A 19,301-nucleotide genomic window follows, 5' to 3' on the forward strand; every position below is an offset into this window, starting at 1 on the left:
GCCTTAACGTCTTAATTTTTCAATCGGGACTGACCTGACACCAACCTTAAAGGGTCGGTGAGAGTAGCAATGAGCTACTTCCAACACACTACTAAGCCGGGTGCCCGGGTGCCCAGGTGCCCAGGTTCCCAGGCGCGCAGGTCCCCAAGCCCGGCTTAAACCAAGGAGGGTAAGCGAACAGCAGCCAGGGCCACGCCCACAGACTATGGGCTATCAGGGCGGACTGCGCATGCGCCCCCAGCCTGGGGGCGGGGCAAAGGCGAGGGGCGGGGAGGGCATGTCCGGCCCAAAGCATATGCGCACGTGCATGCGCACGCGCACTCACTCCATCCCTCCGTGGCTGAATCAGCCAATGCGATTGCGCAGGTGGCTCGCTCGCGCTTCGGGCTCGGCCTCCTTATCGTGGCCCCGCCCCGCGACGCGGCACGCACGGGAGGTACAGAATTGGGCGGGTCCTAGCGGCGTGGCCTGACGGCGGCGGGAGTCTGTAATCGCTCTCTTGGCTGTGGCTCACGCGGCTCACACGCTCTGTGGGGGAATATGGCGGACATGGAAGGTAAGGGTCGTTCTCTTGCGATTGGTTGGGCCGAGTATCCCCGGCTGGGGCCAGTTCCCCCTGCTTGGAGAGTCTGGGTTGGGGGACGGCTTTGGGCCTGAGCTTTCCGCTAGTTCCAGCTGCCAGGCTTCCTGCCGGCCTTGCATCTTGGCCTTGGCGCAACGGGTGAGAGCAAGAAAGCGAGAGGCCCTCGCGATCAGGTGGCGCCGCGAGGTTTGGGGCTCCTGCTTATAGCACAGACTTCTTAGGGCCCGGGTCGCCATCAAAGGCATCGGCCGCGCCGGCGACCCTGAGATGGCAGGAGTCATTGCAGTACCTGTGCCGCCCGCAGCCCAGACGCCACAGTCAGCGCTACGCAATGAAGGATGCAAAGGATAGTTGGAGCGGGCGGGGAAAAAAATGGGCTGAGGGGCTTGGGTGCGGGCACAGTTTCGACATGCAAGAAAGTTATAGAAGTCACATACCCGCGGGGACAGACAGTCAAGCGGTCACTTACGGAACTTTTCGTCCCGCTTCTGCGGCATGTGTGTAAGCTCTGCCGTGGCCACGTGGTGAAGCGAATGGAAGCTGACACGTGCGACTGCTTTCAGTTGGTTACGGCGCCATGCCACCCACGCATGTGGCCTTACACACTTTGTTTACCCAGCAATTCCAGAGCAAATCCATTTCTTACCTGTCCTTGGTACCGTTCTCTATTTTAAACTTCATTCCGTTGCCTTCGTTTTCGGGGAGAACTCCCAAATCTCATTTTTTTTTTGTCAGAAATTATTTTGCCCAAGAAGCATAAGAAGAAAAAAGGGCTGAAGTCATTACCAGAAGAAGATGTAGCCGTGAGTAGGAATATGTTTTACCATTATGACTAAAGAAGGAAAGTCACTTAGATACAGCTTACAGAAAACAACTATTTTTAAATGTTTCAAAGGAATTGGGCAGTGACCCCAGACAAGCTAAGCCTTGCCTATCAGACAGTTTACTAAATGGTGTTGGCCACCAACTGCTTTCTCTGAAATTCTCTCTTATCTCACCTGCAGACCTGCTGTCCCTCGTTCTCTTTAAATAGCTGTCCTCATCTTGTGGGCACTTTATTTACCCCTTGAGAGTCTGGCTCATTCCTTCTATTGCCCTTGTACTTAGTGAAGAGGAATAGACTACTTCGTTTTCTATTGAAAAGACATAGGCTTTTGTGGTGGTAATGCCATTATTCAAAATCAGGCGGGGAGTCTTAACGGTGTGTTTCTGTCCCACGGAAGGAAATACAGCACGTCGAAGAATTTCTTATCAAACCCGAATCCAAAGTGGCCCAGTTGGACACATCTCAGTGGCCCCTGTTGCTAAAGGTAAGGTGTGCGTGAGGTCAGTGCGTCACTTTGACATTTTTTTAAGTTTAACCAGTGCATTAAGAGTGCTCAATGCTAGCATTCATTCTTCACTTGGAAATGCCAGGGGCCGCAGTCTCAAGCAGTATTTCTCAAGGTGTCTGAGGTGAAGAAGCAGGTTTTAATTTTGTTTTGCATTTTTAATGCACCCAACACTGTCATAGAATATGGTTAAAACATTGAAGCAACATCAAACTGCTGTTTATGAGGAGTTCTCGGTTTCTGTATTTAACTGCATCTTATAGACTTGTACTGGTTTGTGGCCCACACTTGGAGTAGGACTGCTTTAGTGCTTGAGAAATGCAGGCTTTGAAGCCAGACCAATTTGGGTCAAGCAGTGTGTGACCTTGGGCCAGTCATTTAACCTCTTTGAGGTGGTTCATAATGTCTTAGGAAGGCAAACTGAGGGCTGCAGGAGGTAACCCATGAAACGTGTTTAGCCACAGTGCCTGGCATGTAATGTCCTCTAGAAATGATTGACTATTGTGTTGGGTTTTAAATAGGGTGGTTACAAGTTTCACAAATGACTTACTGGGCCCCAGCTCTGAGATTAGGAGGGAAAAGGTGGGGCAAATTACTAACACCCCTTGACTATACACACATTTATGTAATTGCTATTTGAAATCAGCACCGTGATGGAACTAAACTGGGTGGTATAAAAGATGGCTTCACTTGAGGGGAGCACCGTCAGAAAGGGGGAGAGTGAAAAGGAGCAGACACGAGAAAAAGCAAACACAAGCTAGTCATGTTTGAGACACATCAGTAGTCCTCAATGTGGCTGTCTGTAGTCTCTGAGAAAATCAAAGGCGGTTCATGTTCCAGTCATAAACCTGCACAGTGACACTCACCCTGTTCTGTACTCCCCCAAGAAATCTTTCTAGAGGAGTGATCAAATTTGTCTTTTTAGGGGGCAGAGGGGGGCGTATCCAAACAGTGTTTTCTGGTTTCCTCACTTGTCTCGATTCAGGGCGCTTTTAGTGCTGCTTCTCTCTGAAGGAGCATTCTCCTGTAAGCCTTGCTTCCCTCCCGTAGGCTGACAGCAGACAGCGGAGCAGCCAGTGCCCGAAACTGCCGTTTGCGCATGGCTAAAGACAGTGGCGATTTGATAGCGCGCCCTGGGCATTTCACACCCATGAAGGAGGAATTGGGCCTCCGCACCCGGCACTTCTTGTGTTTCCTCTTCCCATCTGGAGAGGGATGAAGGATGTCCTTAGAAACATGTTCTCCTGGGTAGTTGTCAGCCCTGGAAAGAAATTTGTCTTGTTCTTAGTCACGGGTGATTTCCCCAGTATGTGCGGAGGCCTAACAGTTTGTCACAGCAGATAATGAACACATGAGTTAAGTTTATTTTGTGTTGTATCATTGCTTCTAGAATTTCGATAAGCTCAATATAAGGACAACACACTATACACCTCTTCCCTGTGGTTCAAATCCTCTGAAGAGGGAGATCGGGGATTATATCAGGTAAGCATGTTGGGAGCGGGCCTTGCTCTTTTCAGAGTGGCCCTTTCACATCACTTATGCAAGGGGGCGGTGGCATCTTAGAATGACATTACCCTAAGTATATAATCTGTACTCACGGTGAGCTCTTCTTTTTGACCCTTCAAGTTTCGTTTTCATGACAGGACCAGGGCCGGTGGTCCAGTAATTTCTTTTCCATTCTAGGACAGGTTTCATTAATCTCGACAAGCCCTCCAACCCCTCTTCCCATGAGGTGGTGGCCTGGATCCGACGAATACTTCGAGTGGAGAAGACAGGGCACAGTGGTACTCTGGATCCCAAGGTGACTGGCTGTTTAATCGTGTGCATAGAACGAGCCACTCGCCTGGTCAAGTCACAGCAGAGTGCAGGTGTGTGGAGGAGGGAAGGAAGAGGAGGGAGGGGCACTTCCCCTGAGACGGGAGGGCTTTCTGTATTTCCTGTCCCTTCTACGTTGCGGCTCTTGGAAACATTTTATTAGCTAAAAAAAATCCTTAAGCAGGGAATCTCGGTTTCAGTGTCCCTTCTGTCCTCTGCTGGACCCCGTTTTGTCGCCTTTCCGGGAGTTCCGGGTACTAGGCAAGCACACACTGAGCCCGTGACATCCGTCTTAGCGCCGGGGCAGGCTGCGTCCGAGTCCAGCTCTTGGCCTGTCACCCTGGGCTCGTCCGACGCCATGCTGCTGCCACCACCTCAAGTGCCATCCCCTCAGTGTCACCTGGGGAGATGCCCCGACTTGACTTTTACGGAGCTGCGTGCAGGCACGCCCTGCGCCGGGCGCTCCAGCTGCCCCCGTCCGCACGCTGCCAGTCCTACTCCCCATGAGAAGGTCACTCCTGTCCCACGTCTGCACCATGCAATCTGTCTTGCTGCAGATTTTACAGAAATAGGGCAAATTGTCTGCTTTTCCTGTGGCACAAAATGGGAGAGAGATGAATATGTAAAGAAAACAGAAAACTCGGCGGCCACACCTTACTACTCTTTTGTCATTTTTCAGGCAAAGAGTACGTGGGAATTGTCCGGCTGCACAATGCCATTGAAGGGAGCACTCAACTTTTTAGGGTAAGTGTGTAATTGTAGGGAGGGCGTCTTTTGACAACCTGGATCTCTGAGCCCCTAGGTGTCTGGAGACGGATCGACTTTCCTGGCTGGCCTCTCCTGCCCTTTCAGTGGGCTGCCCTAGGCAGCCTGGACAGGCGACTGCAGATGGCAGGGGCACTTCTGGCCATGGCCCTTCTGGGGAGAAGGTTCTGGTTAGCATGGAGTCATCCCTGTGTAGCGGAAGAAAGAAGCAAAAACTGAAAGGGCATTTTTGATCTTAACTATTGAAAGAAACCATGCGTGTTTCAGTTGTGCCCTTCCCCTCCCCAGACGTGCCCTTTATGTCGTTTGACAGTTCACGCAATGACATGCCTTATTTCTCTTCATGCTTGTTCTCAGGCCCTAGAGACTCTGACAGGCGCCTTATTCCAGCGACCCCCACTGATTGCTGCAGTCAAGAGGCAGCTGCGAGTACGGACCATCTACGAGAGCAAAATGATCGAGTACGATCCCGAGAGGAGACTAGGTGTGTTGTTAGGCCCGTGAGGAGCAGAGTTGACGTAGACCATAGGTGGCCAGGGACACGTTCCTGCACTTCGCACTGATAAAAGATGCCCTCAGTGTGTGGTGCAGCTGTGGCCTGTGTCTACCCTCTCCTGGCTCAGACAGAGAATAACTGGGTTTCTCAACTGGTGATGTGTTTACTTTGGCAAACGTGTGCCACTTAGCGTGTGTGTGTGCGCGTGCCTTAGGAATCTTCTGGGTGAGTTGTGAGGCCGGCACCTACATTCGGACGCTGTGTGTGCACCTCGGTTTGTTACTGGGAGTCGGCGGTCAGATGCAGGAGCTTCGGCGGGTTCGTTCTGGAGTGATGAGCGAAAAGGTAACGTACATGCCATCATGGGGCGAGCAGGTTTAGAGCTGGCACCTAATGCTTTCTGGCCCTTGGCGGGACTCTGCCTGCTCCCGTCCCGGAATAAGCAGTTTCCAAAGTGTTGAGTTCAGTTCAGGGCAGCTTCCCTGTTCTGCTAATTAAACTTTGGGACACTGAAGCACAGGCTAGGGGACATGACTGGATAGAAAGCATCACTCTGTTCGTTCATCTCCAAGCCTACAAAAAAAAAAAAAACGCTTGCTCGCATTAAAGTGTATCAGCAGTGAGAGATGTCCGGAAGAGAAGTGATTCTGAAGAGACTGAGGACCGATGAGCTCGGACTAGCACACAAGACTGAAGTCACTAAGTTTTTGGAAGTTTGGGGTCTGTTGGGCTCTATGAGGTACAATGACACTGGCTAATTGTCACACGCGGATGCTTTTCAGGACCACATGGTGACAATGCATGACGTGCTTGATGCCCAGTGGCTGTACGATAACCACAAGGATGAGAGTTACCTGCGACGAGTTGTGTACCCTTTGGAAAAGCTGTTGACGTCTCATAAACGACTGGTTATGAAAGACAGTGCGGTACGTTCTGGATTTTGGGTCCCTGTTTGGACAAAATGTGACTCCGCAGACGTGGTCCGTGTCCTGAAAACTTTCTACTTCAGTTCACAGCATCATGTTCTGTTTATTTCCCTTGCAATTTATCTTTTTTGCTTTTGTAGATTTGACACTGGATTCATTTTCCTTTTTTTTTAAGTTAATAGTGGACAGGTTTATGGTTAATTTTATTATTAAATCCAAACCCAATGTACTAAATGAAAATTTAATGCTAGGCCCAATTCTATTTCAAAATAAGGCAAATTCTAAACATTTTCTTAAGAGGTCTCCTAAAGTAACTTGGTTCAAGAAATAGATTATCAGCAGTACATAAAATTGGCCCTCCCATAATCTGGTAGTTCTGCATGTGTTTAAGAAGCCTTGAGTTAAGTTATTTTTGTTCTGGGAATTCCATAAAATTTTGTTGTTTAAGTAAATCCCACTTTGGATCTGTAAAATCTAAAGTTCACTGGGCCTTTCAAGCCCTTCACATGTCCATTAAATGACATTGAGAGCAGTCCTTAGTAATGCAAGTAAATATGCAATTAGTTTTGTCAGTTTGGGTTTCTTCTTTAGTAGCGATTTAAGGATGAGTTTGTTCCCAAAAAAGTCCAGAATTTTGTAAATAGTCTTTTCTAATGGTATGATCAGAGGACATGGCCTTTTAAAAATTAGGATTGTCTTTGTGGTCAAGTGCAGAATCACTTTGGTAGCAATAAAAAATTCTCTAACTTTGAAGGCTATACATTTCCGTGTATGTTTAATAGAGGTTTATCATTCATATTCAGATCAGACATACATGTTTAATGTATCTTTTATACATTATTCATAAGAAAAGCTAAAGAGGCATCCTAAAGCACGCCACTATGACTGCAAACACATAACGCATGCAAGAGAACAACATAAATGTGACATGCCCTCCTTACGCTGAGGTCAGACTGCTGGCTTCTGGCTGAATTTAAGGGGAGGGTGGAAATGGTCAGCAAGAGATCTAGGCGAGTAAAGACAAAATGGGACAAGGCAGATGGATACATTGAGTGCTACTGAACTCAGGGAGGTGGCCTTATAACGTACTTGTGGGCCTATAAGTTGTGCCTAAACTCGGGTGTAATTGGTCCAACAGGCCTTGGCTGCCTGGCTTGCCAGTTATACTGGAAGCCTGTTACTGCCCAGAGCCCCCAGTCAATCTCCTTGGTCTCCTGGTTCTGTCCAGATTTTCCCCTTAATGGTAACGAATAGAGAACAGCTACAGAAAACTAGGGCTGGCTTTCGGCTTAGGATGAAGAATTCCTTAAGCCCCACAGACAGACAAGGAGGAGCTACTTCAGGGCCTCCTCAGCGTGTCTGTCTGAAGTCATGTGCGAAGTGCCCAGTCACCATATGCAGAGTTGCTTTGGGTGCCCATGGCAATCAGTAGCTCTCAGTATTATTGGCATCGTCTCCCAAGTGGGGAGATGCTCGCAGGCCCCCTTCCCCCTCATCCGCTCCCCCCTGCTGTGGCCAGGCTGTCATAGTGCCATGTCCCTGCAGGTGAATGCCATCTGCTATGGGGCGAAGATCATGCTTCCGGGTGTTCTCCGGTACGAGGATGGCATCGAAGTCAACCAGGAGGTCGTGGTCATCACCACCAAAGGGGAGGCAGTCTGCATAGGTAGGGTGGTTGCCCTCGTCCCTTCCACACAGTCATAGCCAGGCTCAGGGAGAGCAGGTCCCCATGCCCTGGCCCCTCGGTACGATCTATTCAGTGTGTCACCAAGGGTCCATAGGATGGTCACAGCGAAGGGCCATGTCAGGCACAGGCAAAGAGCAGGTGAGTGCGGTTCCCCCTTGTCCCACAGGCTGCTGCTAGAGGCCACGTCTCAACAGCTTGGCTCACGGTGAGACGAGGGGAAATCGTCAGTGAATGGATACGTGTCCATGGCGAGCGGTGGGGAGCCGCTGGGCCACCCCTTAGCCACACGCACGTCCTCAGCGGAGGACACCTCGCTTAGGCATTCGAGCATCGAATCTGGAAAGGTGTGAAACGAGTTAGGCTTACTGGTCACCACCAGTCATCAGGGCTCTGCCCTTCAGGTCATTCTTTTCTCTCTTTGTGACATGCTCAGCCATTGCGCTAATGACCACAGCGGTGATCTCTACTTGCGACCACGGGATAGTAGCTAAGATCAAGAGAGTGATCATGGAGAGAGACACTTACCCTCGGAAGTGGGGTTTAGGGCCAAAGGTAAGTGGGGCTGGGCGTGTGCCCTGTCGGGTGTTTTTTGCTAGTGTCATTGGCTATGTGGGCAGCTCTCGGTGTGTCCGTGCCGCCAGAGCCTTGCCTTGTGCTGGGCTCAGGGGGAGTCGCTGGTCAGTGGAAATGGGCCCGTGTCAGACCTTCGAGGTTCCGGTCTAATGGGAGGAAGCAGCTGGGCATCACTCAGGCTGCACAACAGAATGGCGGATTTTAGCCAAGCCGAGGGCTCATCAAGGGGGCAGAGGTGCCTGGCACCTGGAGAGCCCACAGTGAGGGGTTTGACCTGCTAGGGGGAGAGTCTGAGTAAGGGGTCTTCATTGAGCCACGCCCGTGTGCGGGATGTGGCACCAGATGTTGATGAGGTGAACACGGGAGGGAAGAGTCCAGGGCAGGTGCAGTAGTGTGTGCAGAGGCCCTGTGCCTGCAGAGACGGTGAGCTTCGTGACCTTCAACAAGTCCCGTGTTTGCTCCTGTCAGGGAGGGTGGGTGAGTTTTGAGTGCTCCGCAGAGGAGCGAGTCCCAGCTGAGAATAAACCAAGGCGGAACTTTATTCGAGCCACTCGCATGCAGTCGTGACGCCTGCTCATGTGTTGACACTGTTCTAATGTCAAATCCCTGGCGGTCCACCAGGCAAGTCAGAAGAAGCTGATGATCAAGCAGGGCCTTCTGGACAAGCACGGCAAGCGCACGGACAGTACGCCTGCCACCTGGACACAGGAGTATGTCGACTACAGGTGAGGGCAGGCCGTTTTAGATGAGCAGGGCAGGCGGGGGCGGCATGCTCGCCGCCTGGGTGCGGTAGCACGTCAGCCACAGGTGAGCATGTCAAGGCAGCGAGGCCAGGAGGGGTAGATGCGGCACGCTGGCCACCTGGGTGGGGGCAGCAAATACAAGTGAGGACAGGAGGTCGTGGGGCCCAGGTGTGTGGAGGGAGACAATTAGTTTGGAGAATTTACTAAACGGGGAGGCCAGAGGAACCCCTGCGGCAGGCCACGAGGCCTTGGGCACTGTGGGGGTGCAGCAGGTCGCTTCACCTTGACTGCCCGGGCCAGTTAGGGGACAGCAGACAGTTATCCCTTTCTAGTCTGGCTCGTGGGACTCTAGAGGGAGTCAGTCTGCAACAGTAAGTGGTGAGTTCTTCCGTCCAGCGTCAGCATGTTGATGGTGGCCTCAGACTTGCCAGATATCACCGGCCGACTGCCGGGCAGCGGTTCCCCGGGGACGGCTGCTCAGCCAGGCCGACTGATGCCCCGTCTCCTTTCAGTGATGCCGTGAAGACTGAGGAGGTGGCCGAAGCCGTGAAAGCCCCGAAGGTGGGTGGTGCGCTGCGGTCAGTGGGACGTGCCTCGGGAGGTGCTCGTTGGGCCGGCCTTGGTGACCGGTGAGGGCCGTCCAGCCGCACGTCTTGGCTCAACAGCGTGCGCACGGCTGTTGCTGCGGGGTGCTCACCTGGGCTCTGCAGGTGCCCGTTCACGTTCCCTGTCATGTCTGCTGGGGGGCAGGTGTGACAGCTGGACCGGCCTCATCGCCTACCTCGGCTGAGGCAGCACCACTGGAACAGTCGGGGTGCGTGTTCCTCCGGCCCCCAAGTGGCGGCCCAGGTGTGTTGGAATCAGGTGCGACACTGGCAGCTGTGTGAAACAGGGAATGAAGTGGCCCAAGGCCAGCAGCCTCCAGACAGCAGCAGCTCCGTGTCACCAGTCTGGGAGAGCGCGCGCTGGCAGCTCGGCTCCCCCGAGCTGGGGACTGCTGGCGTTACAGCACCGAACGGTGCGTGGCTCTGACGTGAGCCGGGGGGGAGAGCGTTTCCTGCCCCCTCCGAGGACTTGGGGGAGCGAGTGCTGGGGGGAGGGTGCTGCCCAGCTTTGTGCACCTGCGATGCCAGCTCCGGAGACAGGCGACACGGCCTTGCTGGGGCCACACGGGCCCTGAGCTCCACGCCGCGCCTGCCGCCTGGTGGCCTTTGAGTTGTTGGGAAATTTCAGGGCCCATTGGGGTCCATAGTTGGGAACGATCTTCCTATCGGGCTGGCAGGAACTTTTCTGGTGGCGCCCACCTTGCGGCTTACCAAACCTTTGTCCTCCATTTTTGCCCAGCGTCTAACGTTTGCTCATTTGTCTTCACCTTAGCGGAAGCGAGAGAGCGAAAGTGACGAGACCTCTCCAGCGCCCACACCGTTGGTCAAGAAGGAGAAGGAGAAGAAGAAGAAGAAGGACAAGAAGGCCAAAGCTGCTCTGGAGAGCACGGGCGAGCCGGGTGACGGGGTGTGTATGGGAAACACGGTGGCCAGGAGACTCAGGTGTGCCTGCCCCTCGGAGGGCTGGGGACGGCCAGGTGCGGCCTGCTCGGTTAGCCTGGGGGCTGCCCCAGGTTCCTGGCCTGCCTCTGCTCCAGCATCTCTATGGGATGGACGGCGCGGCATTTCCCAGCGACAGTGCTGATGATGGTGGGTGGAGAGGGTGCATCCCTTGGGAATCTGGATGCTCCTGCAAAAGTGGACCGCTGGGAAGCTGGGGCTTCATGCTCTGTGAAAAGTTGATTTAAGCCAGAGTACCCCGCAGGGCCTGGGTCCTTGGCCAAGCAGAGCTTCCCCGACTGTTAACAGATCCGTGAGCTTCCTTTCTTCTCTTTCCCCCAGGAGAGCGACACCACCAAGAAGAAGAAGAAGAAGAAGAAAATCAAAGTAGAAGAGCTGTCTGGGTAGGGCGCAGGCAGCACTGGGTCCCGCTGGGAGGAGAAATTAAAGCCTTACGGAGACAGCATAGTTCCTTTTGTTCTTGAGGAGGGAATGCAGCATAGGTCCCGGGGAGGGTGGGGAGTCACTGGTGCGTTTCAGCTGCCACTCGAGACCTCAGCGATGTCGCCTGGTGTGGCCATCCCATCTTGTCCTGTTTTAAGGATATGGGTGCGGGAGGCAGTTTTGACAGCGCCCAGTCCTCTGCTTGGGAGAGGTGGGAAGCCTCGCCCTCGGCCCCAGCGCTGCCCAGTAACCACGTGCAGCTGTTTCCTGATGGCCGTTTTAACATCATTGTCCCACTCACTTGCTTCTGCCACCCCCACCCCTTCTTTGAAAAAGATTGTAAAAATTGTGCCGTGAAATGATGTAGAGCAAGTAAAAGAATTAACTGAATTTTGTTCGCCGGGGGACGGATCACCAGCGTCCTATGAGAACAGTGTGCTATTCTGGTGTTAGCCACGTCCGTCACCCCACGTCCCCTTCCAGACAAAGGCCCGCGGAGGACTCGTGGTCTTCCAGCTTCTCGGCCATTCCCAGTCCCTCTGGTCTAGCGATCATCGGTGTGCTTATTCAAAGCTTGTGTACAGTCTCATGCACCTACTCGCGTGGCTACTCGTGTTTGTGACAAGGCAACACTTTACTGTATTCTCTGGTTTTAATCCTGATTCACTTTCAAAGGATACAATCAGTCATCAACTGGGAGAAGGTTGTAATTTTTACTTATTAAAGTTTACTTATTACATTTTCTAAGTATTCCTGTTGGGTCTTTTAATTGTCGATGTCAAGCTAGTAAATTTGATGGTTTTCCTTTCCTTAATTTTTTCTTGCAACATGCACCTTGGGGCCTATCATCTGACATGGGATCAAATAACTGGAACTTCTTCGAAGATGCCAAGCAGGCGACGGGAGAAACAGCTGTATTATGTAGGGGCCTGGCAGCATGTGTCGGAGTGTGTGGTGGGGATGCCTGAAAAAGCGCAGGGAGCATACATGATCTAGGTCTTCACAACCCTTCAAGTGTCTGGCGACATCTGGGCTCAGTGGTGGGAGCGCACTGAAGCTCTGCTGGCCGCCAGGTCAGTGGCAAGAAGGGGGCGGGGGTGATGGGTGTTCAGGAGTCCAAAGGCCACAGTGAGGTCTGGGATGACCAAAAACCAATAGAATGCAAGGGCAGCTTGGGAGAGTTGGCACGCAAGCAGAGTGCACACCCTGGTGCTGGCTTGTCATGGCCTCCAGTGCCGGGGTCTCCTATGTGACTAGAATGTGAGCCTCCAGCGAGGCGTAGCAGGAAGCTACGTGCCTGCCAGTGCCGGCTTCCTGTCCAGGACGAGAACTGTGCACGGACCCCAGGCGTGGGGCCTGTAGTTGGGGGTTTGGGGGGGCGGGGGGAGGTTGTCATCCCAGCAGCTGCAGTTTAGCTCAAGCGCTAACGTGGACTCAGTCTGGGCAGCCAGTCGTGTGGGTGCTGTGAAGACCACATATTGAGAAAGAAAGCTGCAGAGGGTGACTTGGGGGAAATGGAAGAGACAGGCATGGTGGAGGCAAAGATGTTTGCTTATTGCCGTGGAGCGAACACTGCTCAATCTTAAACTTTTGCTCCCCAAATGTTTTGTACGTTGCACACGTGTCCATGTAAAGACAACCTGACGTGATGTGCCAAGTTGTGCCCTGCCCAGCACGCGAGAGGACGGGTCACTGTGGCCTCTAGAGCCTTCAGGTTGTCAGGGGCTTGGAGGAGGCATCAGGGGTCGACGCCATCCTCCAGGGACCTTAAAAAGGGTGATGTTTCCCATTTCCCTTCCAGAAGCCTGTGGCACAGGCGGCAACCCAGGGAGTTACAACAAGGTCATTGGCATTTCAACAGTAACTTTTATTGCTTTGAGGGTTTTCCTAGAGCAGAGGACATCCTATTGCACAGCTGTTTCATTTTGGCATTTTAAAAAGTTGCAGTTAAAAATAATTTCTTGAAAGTAAAGACAAAGGAAATACCCAGTGTGATTAAAGGTGAAGGAGCGCAGGCTTTCGAGGGACAGGGTCCGCTGCTTTTCCTCCCCGTGTGAGCCATCTTTGGCACCGGCATTTGGATAGTCCTTCTGGCCCCAGAGATCCTCGATAAATCCAACGAGAAATCCGACGGACAGGGGGGCCACAGGTAGCAGGAAAAGCAGAGCCCAGCCCTTCCTTCAGGAGATTGCACAAGACTGACACCCACTGGCCTAATTAGGATAGTGCATAGAGCTGAAAGCTGACACAAAACTAGCTGGAGCGACCCTGTTTGTCTTAAAGCGAGGGGAATGAGTTCCAACCACCAGAGAGGGCTGCACGGGCTTAGTAAACCCAGGAGACAGGCACCCACTGCGGGGAACTGCACGCCTGCTCAAAGGCTTCTTGCAGTTTCTTGAGGGTTTCATCAACATCATTATTGACCACTGAGAGGTCAAAGTAGTGAGCGTACTGGCTGCGGATGGCCTCCGAATCCTTCTGCAGCTGCTGCAGGGCCTCCGTCTGCAAAGAAGAGAGAAAGAGCCACTGATGACGCAGGTCGCAGCACGCTGAGGCTGAGAGGCCAGTGACGGGTTTTATTTAAGCGGGTGTGGACTATTGTGACCCGTCCCTGGCTCTCAGTCGCCTACTTAAAGACTCAAACCCTGAAGGCCTTGCCTGAGAATGTTAACAGTAAGCCACGGAGAGGCAGTTGATTAAGAACAGTTCTCAGAGGACTCCAAACTAACCCTGACTATGAATCGTCAGAGCTCTCTGGATGACCAGTAGCTATGACGAGATGGCATGGACTTCACCAGCATCTCCTAGTTCTTGCCTTTGGACGTGGGGAGCCACTTCAGCAACTGCCACAGCTGCAATCCCAGGACAAGGATTGGGGCGACTGCAACCCCAGGCCTCTTTCTAGGACTTCAAACTAAGTGGCCATGAAAACACTGATCATCTAACTCCAGAAAAGTAAAAGTGCTTCCGCATCAATAAACACCAAAAGACACGCTAAACTAGGGGGAAAAAATTTTTTGCAAGTGATATCTCAAAGGGCTAACCTCCCTCATACGGAGCACCTAGAAATCAATAAGAAAAAGGCCAATAACCCAACAGAACAATAAGCGAAAGACATGACCAAGTGTTAACACAAAAGGTAATACAAATGGCCCTTAAGAGTCTGACACTCAACTGCTTATAGTAAAAGACAAAGGTACAATGAGATTCCCTTTTCCCTCTATCGGATCGGCCCCAAATGGAAGTTTGGATAGCATCATCCTGGCACAGGGGAGCAACTCTGCTGGGTCATCTGTTTGAATTCCCCATTACCGAAGCCCGCATACCTGGACCCGGCCAACCTACCTGGAATTTTCCCTACAGATATATCTGCGCACCTGGCAAATGCCCTATGTACAGGGCCGTCGGTTGCAGTATTATTTAGAATAGTCCAAGTTTTAAAACAACCCAACTAGCCGTACAGAGGAGAATAGTGATAGTAAATAATCATTCTACGTCCACGCAATGGGAAAGCATGCAGCTAAGATGTAAAAAGCTCTCTACACAGTGACACAGAAGATCTCCATGGTGCTGGGCGAAAAAGTGGGGTGCAGCAAAGTGTGTGTAGGGTGGGTGTGGAGCGGGTAGCGACGGCAGTGGGAGCAGGGAGACCCGTGTGTTCCTGGCCTCCTTTGTCCCCTCTCCCATGGCCACACCCCCCCGGGGGGACCCAGTGCCGACCCCTTCGTAATCCTACTTGATTGGTCCCACGTCGCACCAAAGTGTCAAGATTTACCTAACTGCCCATCTCTGCCACTGTGCCCTGAGCACTTCCGGAACAATGACCGTGTCCCCATTACCTAGCATGGTCGCTGGCCTAGCCAGTGCTTTAATAAGTGTCTGCTGAGTGAATCGAATGTGTGTATGCCCTTTGGCTTCCTGGCCTCGCGGGAAGGACAGCAGTAGCCAGGAGACTCTTGGGAGACTCAGTCACAAACTGAAGCTGAGCCCCAGACAGCACTCTGGCTCACGATCTGGACTGATGTCCCCGTATGGGCAGGCCCAGGGCATGGACCCCCACCCACTCTGTACACCTGCTCCTCCCTACCTGAGTGCCCTGGTCCGTAGGAGCAATGAACACAATGAAAGGTGAAAGTTCTGCCGTCCGAACAATCTTCAGGGTCTAGAAAAGGAGGAAGGGGGAGGGAGGAAGGAAGGAAGAACAGATTTAAAAAAGGCTTTGTCATCATGGTGCAGTCCTCCAAAGAAGCATCTCTGGGCTTCACCAAGCCCAGTACTATTTCCAGCGTTTCCGGTACCACTGTCCGTGTTCCAGATGACCCCACAGAGAGCTTATGAAACAAATCTGGGCTCCCTAGAGATTCGCATGAGCTTTGCAATCCAGTGCCCCCTGCCCCGTCCGCTCCTGCTTTTCTGCGCCTACGCACCTGGGGCTCGATGTCGAGGATGGCGATCTTGCCCTGCTGATGAATCTGGTGCACCGTTTCGAATTTGGTGCCAAACATGTTGCCCTGGTAGCTGCCGAACTCCAAGAATTCGTTGGCAGAGATGCCCCTGGTCATCTCCTCCGTGGAGATGAAGTGATACTCCTTCCCGTCCTCCTCACTCTTCTTGGGTGGCCGTGTTGTATCTGTGCATGAGAACCCAAGCCTCTGACAAACTCAGGGCCCTCGCAAGGGCCGAGACCCTAGCTTCCTTTGGTGCAGAGAGTTTAACAGTGGGGTTTCACCCACGGGATCTTTAAGAGCTGATGACACTAGACAATGTGGCTCAGAACATGTTAAACCTTCAAGAAGCAAAGCCCAACACGCAAAATTCCTATTGTCATTTTCCCTAGCATGAGTTACATCTCTCAAACTGCCAACTGCAGAAACCCTAAAGCTCAAAAAATGGAGAAGTAACAGCGAGAAGTATTTTTAAAACAGAATGTAGGGGCTGTATTCTTGGAAGTGTATTTAAAGTTTTCTTTTCATGGCTTGGAAAGAAGATGGCTTTGGTTTCATTGAAATTCGTATTGTTAAATGCTGGGATGTTCTTAAGTCACAACATTTACTGCTACTCGTATAGACTGGTCTCTAAGGAAGCTAAGCTCCAGTATTATAGCCGGAGACACAAACCTCCCCGCCCCCATGCCACTGGACCTCTCCTGCTTTCCATGTCCATCTTTATCATCCTCCTCAATCCCCAACTGCACATGTATCTCTTTCATTCAATCTCATAAAACAGCTCTTCTTCATTCTGACATTATCAGTACTGAATGACAAACCTGTCCTGGTTATTTCTACTTCTGGGTTTCATTCATCCTTCAACCCAAGGCCATTTGCTTTCTGCCCCCCCAAATGTGTCACGATGTTCCCAAAAGCAAAACGGAGAAGCAAGGAATACAAAACTCCTACTCTCAGGTTTAGAATCCGGTTTTCTATTTTGATTAGCAGAATGTCTTCCTGAGAACATACGCCACCATACTCTGCAGACTCTGAGACTGTGTGTGCCTCTCCCAAGTGCTGCTTTGATTTAGAAGACATTTCACAGAAATAGAGGCAGCCAAGATGTCAATAGTTGGGTAGCTTGGGAAATTACAGTACAGCCAGCCACTCAGCGGATGAGAAGAGAGCTCTCGAAGCGATTAAGGCACATGAGAAAATGCTTATCTTATAAAGCGAAAAAAGTAATAGAAGTTTTTAACAACATAGCACTCACTTAATTTTTTAAAGCAGGATAGAGGTGTTTACTTCCGCTTCTGTTACGTATATGAACGGCACAGAAGAGACTAAGAAAACGCAGTTACGTTGTTAGTTGCCATGATTATGGGTATAAATTTGTATCTGTTCTAAACTGTGTTTTGTTTTTATAATCAAACATTTAAAGTAACCCCCCCCCCAAAAAAAGACCACTACAGTATCTCAGGTGGAGTGGGGTACTCCAAGGCCCTCAGAGCTACTTACATGGGGCAGGGTATGCGAACTTCTCCGGGTTCTGGCTGAGCAGGATGATTTTAATGTGGCTGCGACCCACCCCGCTGGCTCCTGCAGAGCGAGAGAAGAAAGGCTTAGGGAAGAGAGAATCCAGCTTGCTATGATTTTAATGAAGGCTTCCATTTCTTTCCCGAAAGACAAAGGAGGGGACAGGAGTAGGAACAGGGGACAGGTTTTCAGGTCTCAGAGCCTGACATCGCCGACAGGTGAGAGTGAGTTGGCCCTTGCGTCCCCTGTCGTTCATGTTGGGGAAGGAGACTCTTTCCAAGGGCGAAGGGTCTGGACTCAGTACAAAATAGTGACTTATGCAGGAGCTGACTGTGGTGGTTTCTGTGGATTTTCTAAGGGCACTGACTTCTCGGAGCGCTCTGAAATAAACAGGACTGAATTTAAGGCAGCGATTTTCCTGGCAAAGCTTACCGGAACCCGAAAACACACCTTCTGAGTAACTCATATTCGAACTCTAAAGACAGCCCAAGAGCAAAAAACCCAGTTTCGGACTGGCCGGAAACAAAGCAGACCTATAAGAATTGGTGGCTGAAAAGCTTGTAAGGTTTAGTGTCACTTTTAAGGTGAATCCAGATGGAGTATTGTTAAGAACTCAGAAAATTCTTTATATCTGTTCTCTATGGAGAACCCAAGAGACCTTACTTCTTTTATTTTTTTGCCTCATCGTCTTTTCTCTTTTGGAAGGAGAAGGGTTATGTACCACAGGCAGGATAATAAGGACAGAAATGTACTCTAATTCGCAAAGCATCATGGGGGTGATGGGGACGCACCGATCAGCACCAGGGTCTTCCTCTTGAAGGCAGGGAGCCGAACCACTTCCTCGTAGGAAACAACATCCAACTGGTCAAAAACTAGAGACAAAGAACAGCAAGCGATGTTCATTTCTCGAGCTGGGGTGAAATCGCGCCAGGTAGTGTCAGGTTCTGTGATTTTTCTCACGCTCCTGTCCTTTCTAGAGCGCTCCTGGCGGCTTGGAGGCTTTTTACAAGTGGCAGATTCCCACTCGTTTGTTATGTACAATCTGCTTGAAAACCAATCTGTAATTTTAGTATGTTGCATTTCCAACCATGGTAGGTAAAAAAACAAAGCCAGAATTAGTTCTCTGTAAAACATGCTGCTCTGGGGTGCTGAGACCTTCCAGCTGATCATGCTGATGGCAGTGATGCACTGAGAAAGGTCTGGAAGGCTGGTCGGTTGGTTACCTGAGGGGTGAAGATGATGAGCAGGTGCGGGCAGACCACTAGCCTTCCCTTACAATGTACTGGCATTATCTCACTGGTTGCAGTGAGCCTGGGAAGTTGAATGTAATAAAAAAAACCAGAAGGAACGGTATGTTTTCTGCGACACGCACGTTCCACTGCGCACCACACCCCCTTCCCTGTGCCGCCAGGAGCCAGCGTACGGGACACCCAGGAAGCTTACTTGAGCTGTGCTTAGCCAGGTACTTGTCTTTGTACTTCTTCTTCTTCCCAAAGGGACTGCAGCTCGGGGCTTCGCTTGGAGCAGACTGAGCCACACTGGCCACTCGCCTGGTAAGAAAAGACCAAGGATGTCAACGGACCCTTGATGTAAAATGCTGTGACAGGGCTCGGCGACCTCCTTTCCCTTTTATGCTACACCTCTACGCTGATCGGCCTTCTTCCCTTTGCACTTGCCAAAAACCTTCGTGTTGTCCTTGACCCCCTCTCCTTCCCCCTCATGCCCTGTGCCAGCCACCCATACTCCGCGCGTCTCTAACATGCCCCCCTCACTGTCATCCTCTCCCCCTCATCTCTCTCAGCCCCTCACTTTCTCTGTGTGTCTCTCTCTTAGACGCCCCTTGGTCGCTCGGCTTGTCTCTTTCTTTTTTTGTTGTCTGTATATGTCTCTCTCCCTCCCGCTCCCTTCAACCTCCCTGTCTCTTCCTCTCTCTCTCCCTCTACCCCTCCGCCCCTCCCCCTGTCTCAGACTCTCTTGTGTGTAGCTGGTTCTGGGTCTGTGATGAGCAGGGTTCAGACCAGTATGGAGGAAGTGAGGGAAGAATCAAGTGAGCCAATGTGTACACTACATTCTCAGGACTGCACAAGGGCCCCGCAAAGAGGGACTTGGAAAGAATCCGGCTGGGAGGGTCGGGCCGCATCGATTGGAGGATATGGACACGTTTCCACTGCCAGGTATTTGAACACCCACATAAGGACTCCCCAGAGCGGAGAGGGAGGTGGACGAGCCCTGAGAAGCCACCCCTGCGTTAGTCTGGATGGCAGTTGGCACCCACCTCCCTCAGCTCATTTCTGATATGGGTGATGCTGCAGTGCGGTGAGGTAAGCATGCTCTTTGTAATAAATGGTGCTGGATCGATCAGATGAGCATGTGGGAAAAACGAATGTGGATTCCCACCTCATGTTCTATGTATTGGGAATTTACAGAAAGG

The 19,301-nt window shown here is 51.5% G+C and overlaps 2 protein-coding genes, 2 non-coding genes and 1 pseudogene across 4 annotated transcripts in view; 3 read left to right on the plus strand and 2 right to left on the minus strand.

Annotated features, from left to right (window-relative positions):
• The first annotated feature begins 430 nt into the window (after window positions 1–430).
• DKC1 (dyskerin pseudouridine synthase 1) lies at window positions 431–11,657 on the plus strand. The gene is made up of 15 exons (XM_016133463.2): window positions 431–556; window positions 1,319–1,386; window positions 1,807–1,893; window positions 3,305–3,396; window positions 3,598–3,782; window positions 4,409–4,473; window positions 4,852–4,978; window positions 5,205–5,335; window positions 5,773–5,916; window positions 7,462–7,582; window positions 8,037–8,155; window positions 8,798–8,901; window positions 9,432–9,480; window positions 10,297–10,431; window positions 10,806–11,657. The coding sequence occupies exons 1-15, from the start codon at window positions 541–543 to the stop codon at window positions 10,869–10,871; spliced, it is 1,509 nt and encodes a 502-aa protein (XP_015988949.1). The 5' UTR covers window positions 431–540; the 3' UTR covers window positions 10,872–11,657.
• On the minus strand, window positions 2,907–3,295 carry LOC107504313 (annotated as a pseudogene).
• On the plus strand, window positions 5,438–5,571 carry LOC118608156. Its single transcript, XR_004952949.1, has one exon. It is a non-coding gene; the product is annotated as a small nucleolar RNA SNORA36 family (small nucleolar RNA).
• On the plus strand, window positions 9,228–9,356 carry LOC118608159. Its single transcript, XR_004952952.1, has one exon. It is a non-coding gene; the product is annotated as a small nucleolar RNA SNORA56 (small nucleolar RNA).
• Window positions 11,658–12,750: 1,093 nt separating the features above from the next.
• MPP1 (membrane palmitoylated protein 1) overlaps window positions 12,751–19,301 on the minus strand; it is a 28,147-nt gene continuing 21,596 nt past the window's right edge. The window contains exons 7-12 of the mRNA XM_016133472.2: window positions 18,314–18,420; window positions 17,662–17,742; window positions 16,853–16,933; window positions 15,335–15,537; window positions 14,995–15,069; window positions 12,751–13,409 (exon numbers count right to left, since the gene is read on the minus strand). Coding sequence (XP_015988958.1) covers window positions 13,233–13,409; window positions 14,995–15,069; window positions 15,335–15,537; window positions 16,853–16,933; window positions 17,662–17,742; window positions 18,314–18,420 — 724 coding nt within the window. The 3' untranslated portion in view covers window positions 12,751–13,232. The remainder of the gene's footprint in view (window positions 13,410–14,994; window positions 15,070–15,334; window positions 15,538–16,852; window positions 16,934–17,661; window positions 17,743–18,313; window positions 18,421–19,301) is intronic.

The sequence above is a fragment of the Rousettus aegyptiacus genome, unplaced genomic scaffold, assembly GCF_014176215.1.
Source record: "Rousettus aegyptiacus isolate mRouAeg1 unplaced genomic scaffold, mRouAeg1.p scaffold_m13_p_9, whole genome shotgun sequence".
In the NCBI taxonomy this organism is placed as follows: domain Eukaryota; kingdom Metazoa; phylum Chordata; class Mammalia; order Chiroptera; family Pteropodidae; genus Rousettus; species Rousettus aegyptiacus.

Excerpts from the sequence above, each read along its gene's own strand:
- DKC1 (XM_016133463.2), top strand. Across the intron at positions 5,917-7,461 it reads TGGTTATGAAAGACAGTGCG|GTGAATGCCATCTGCTATGG; the intron begins GTACGTTCTGGA and ends ATGTCCCTGCAG. Across the intron at positions 10,432-10,805 it reads CGGGCGAGCCGGGTGACGGG|GAGAGCGACACCACCAAGAA; the intron begins GTGTGTATGGGA and ends TCTTTCCCCCAG.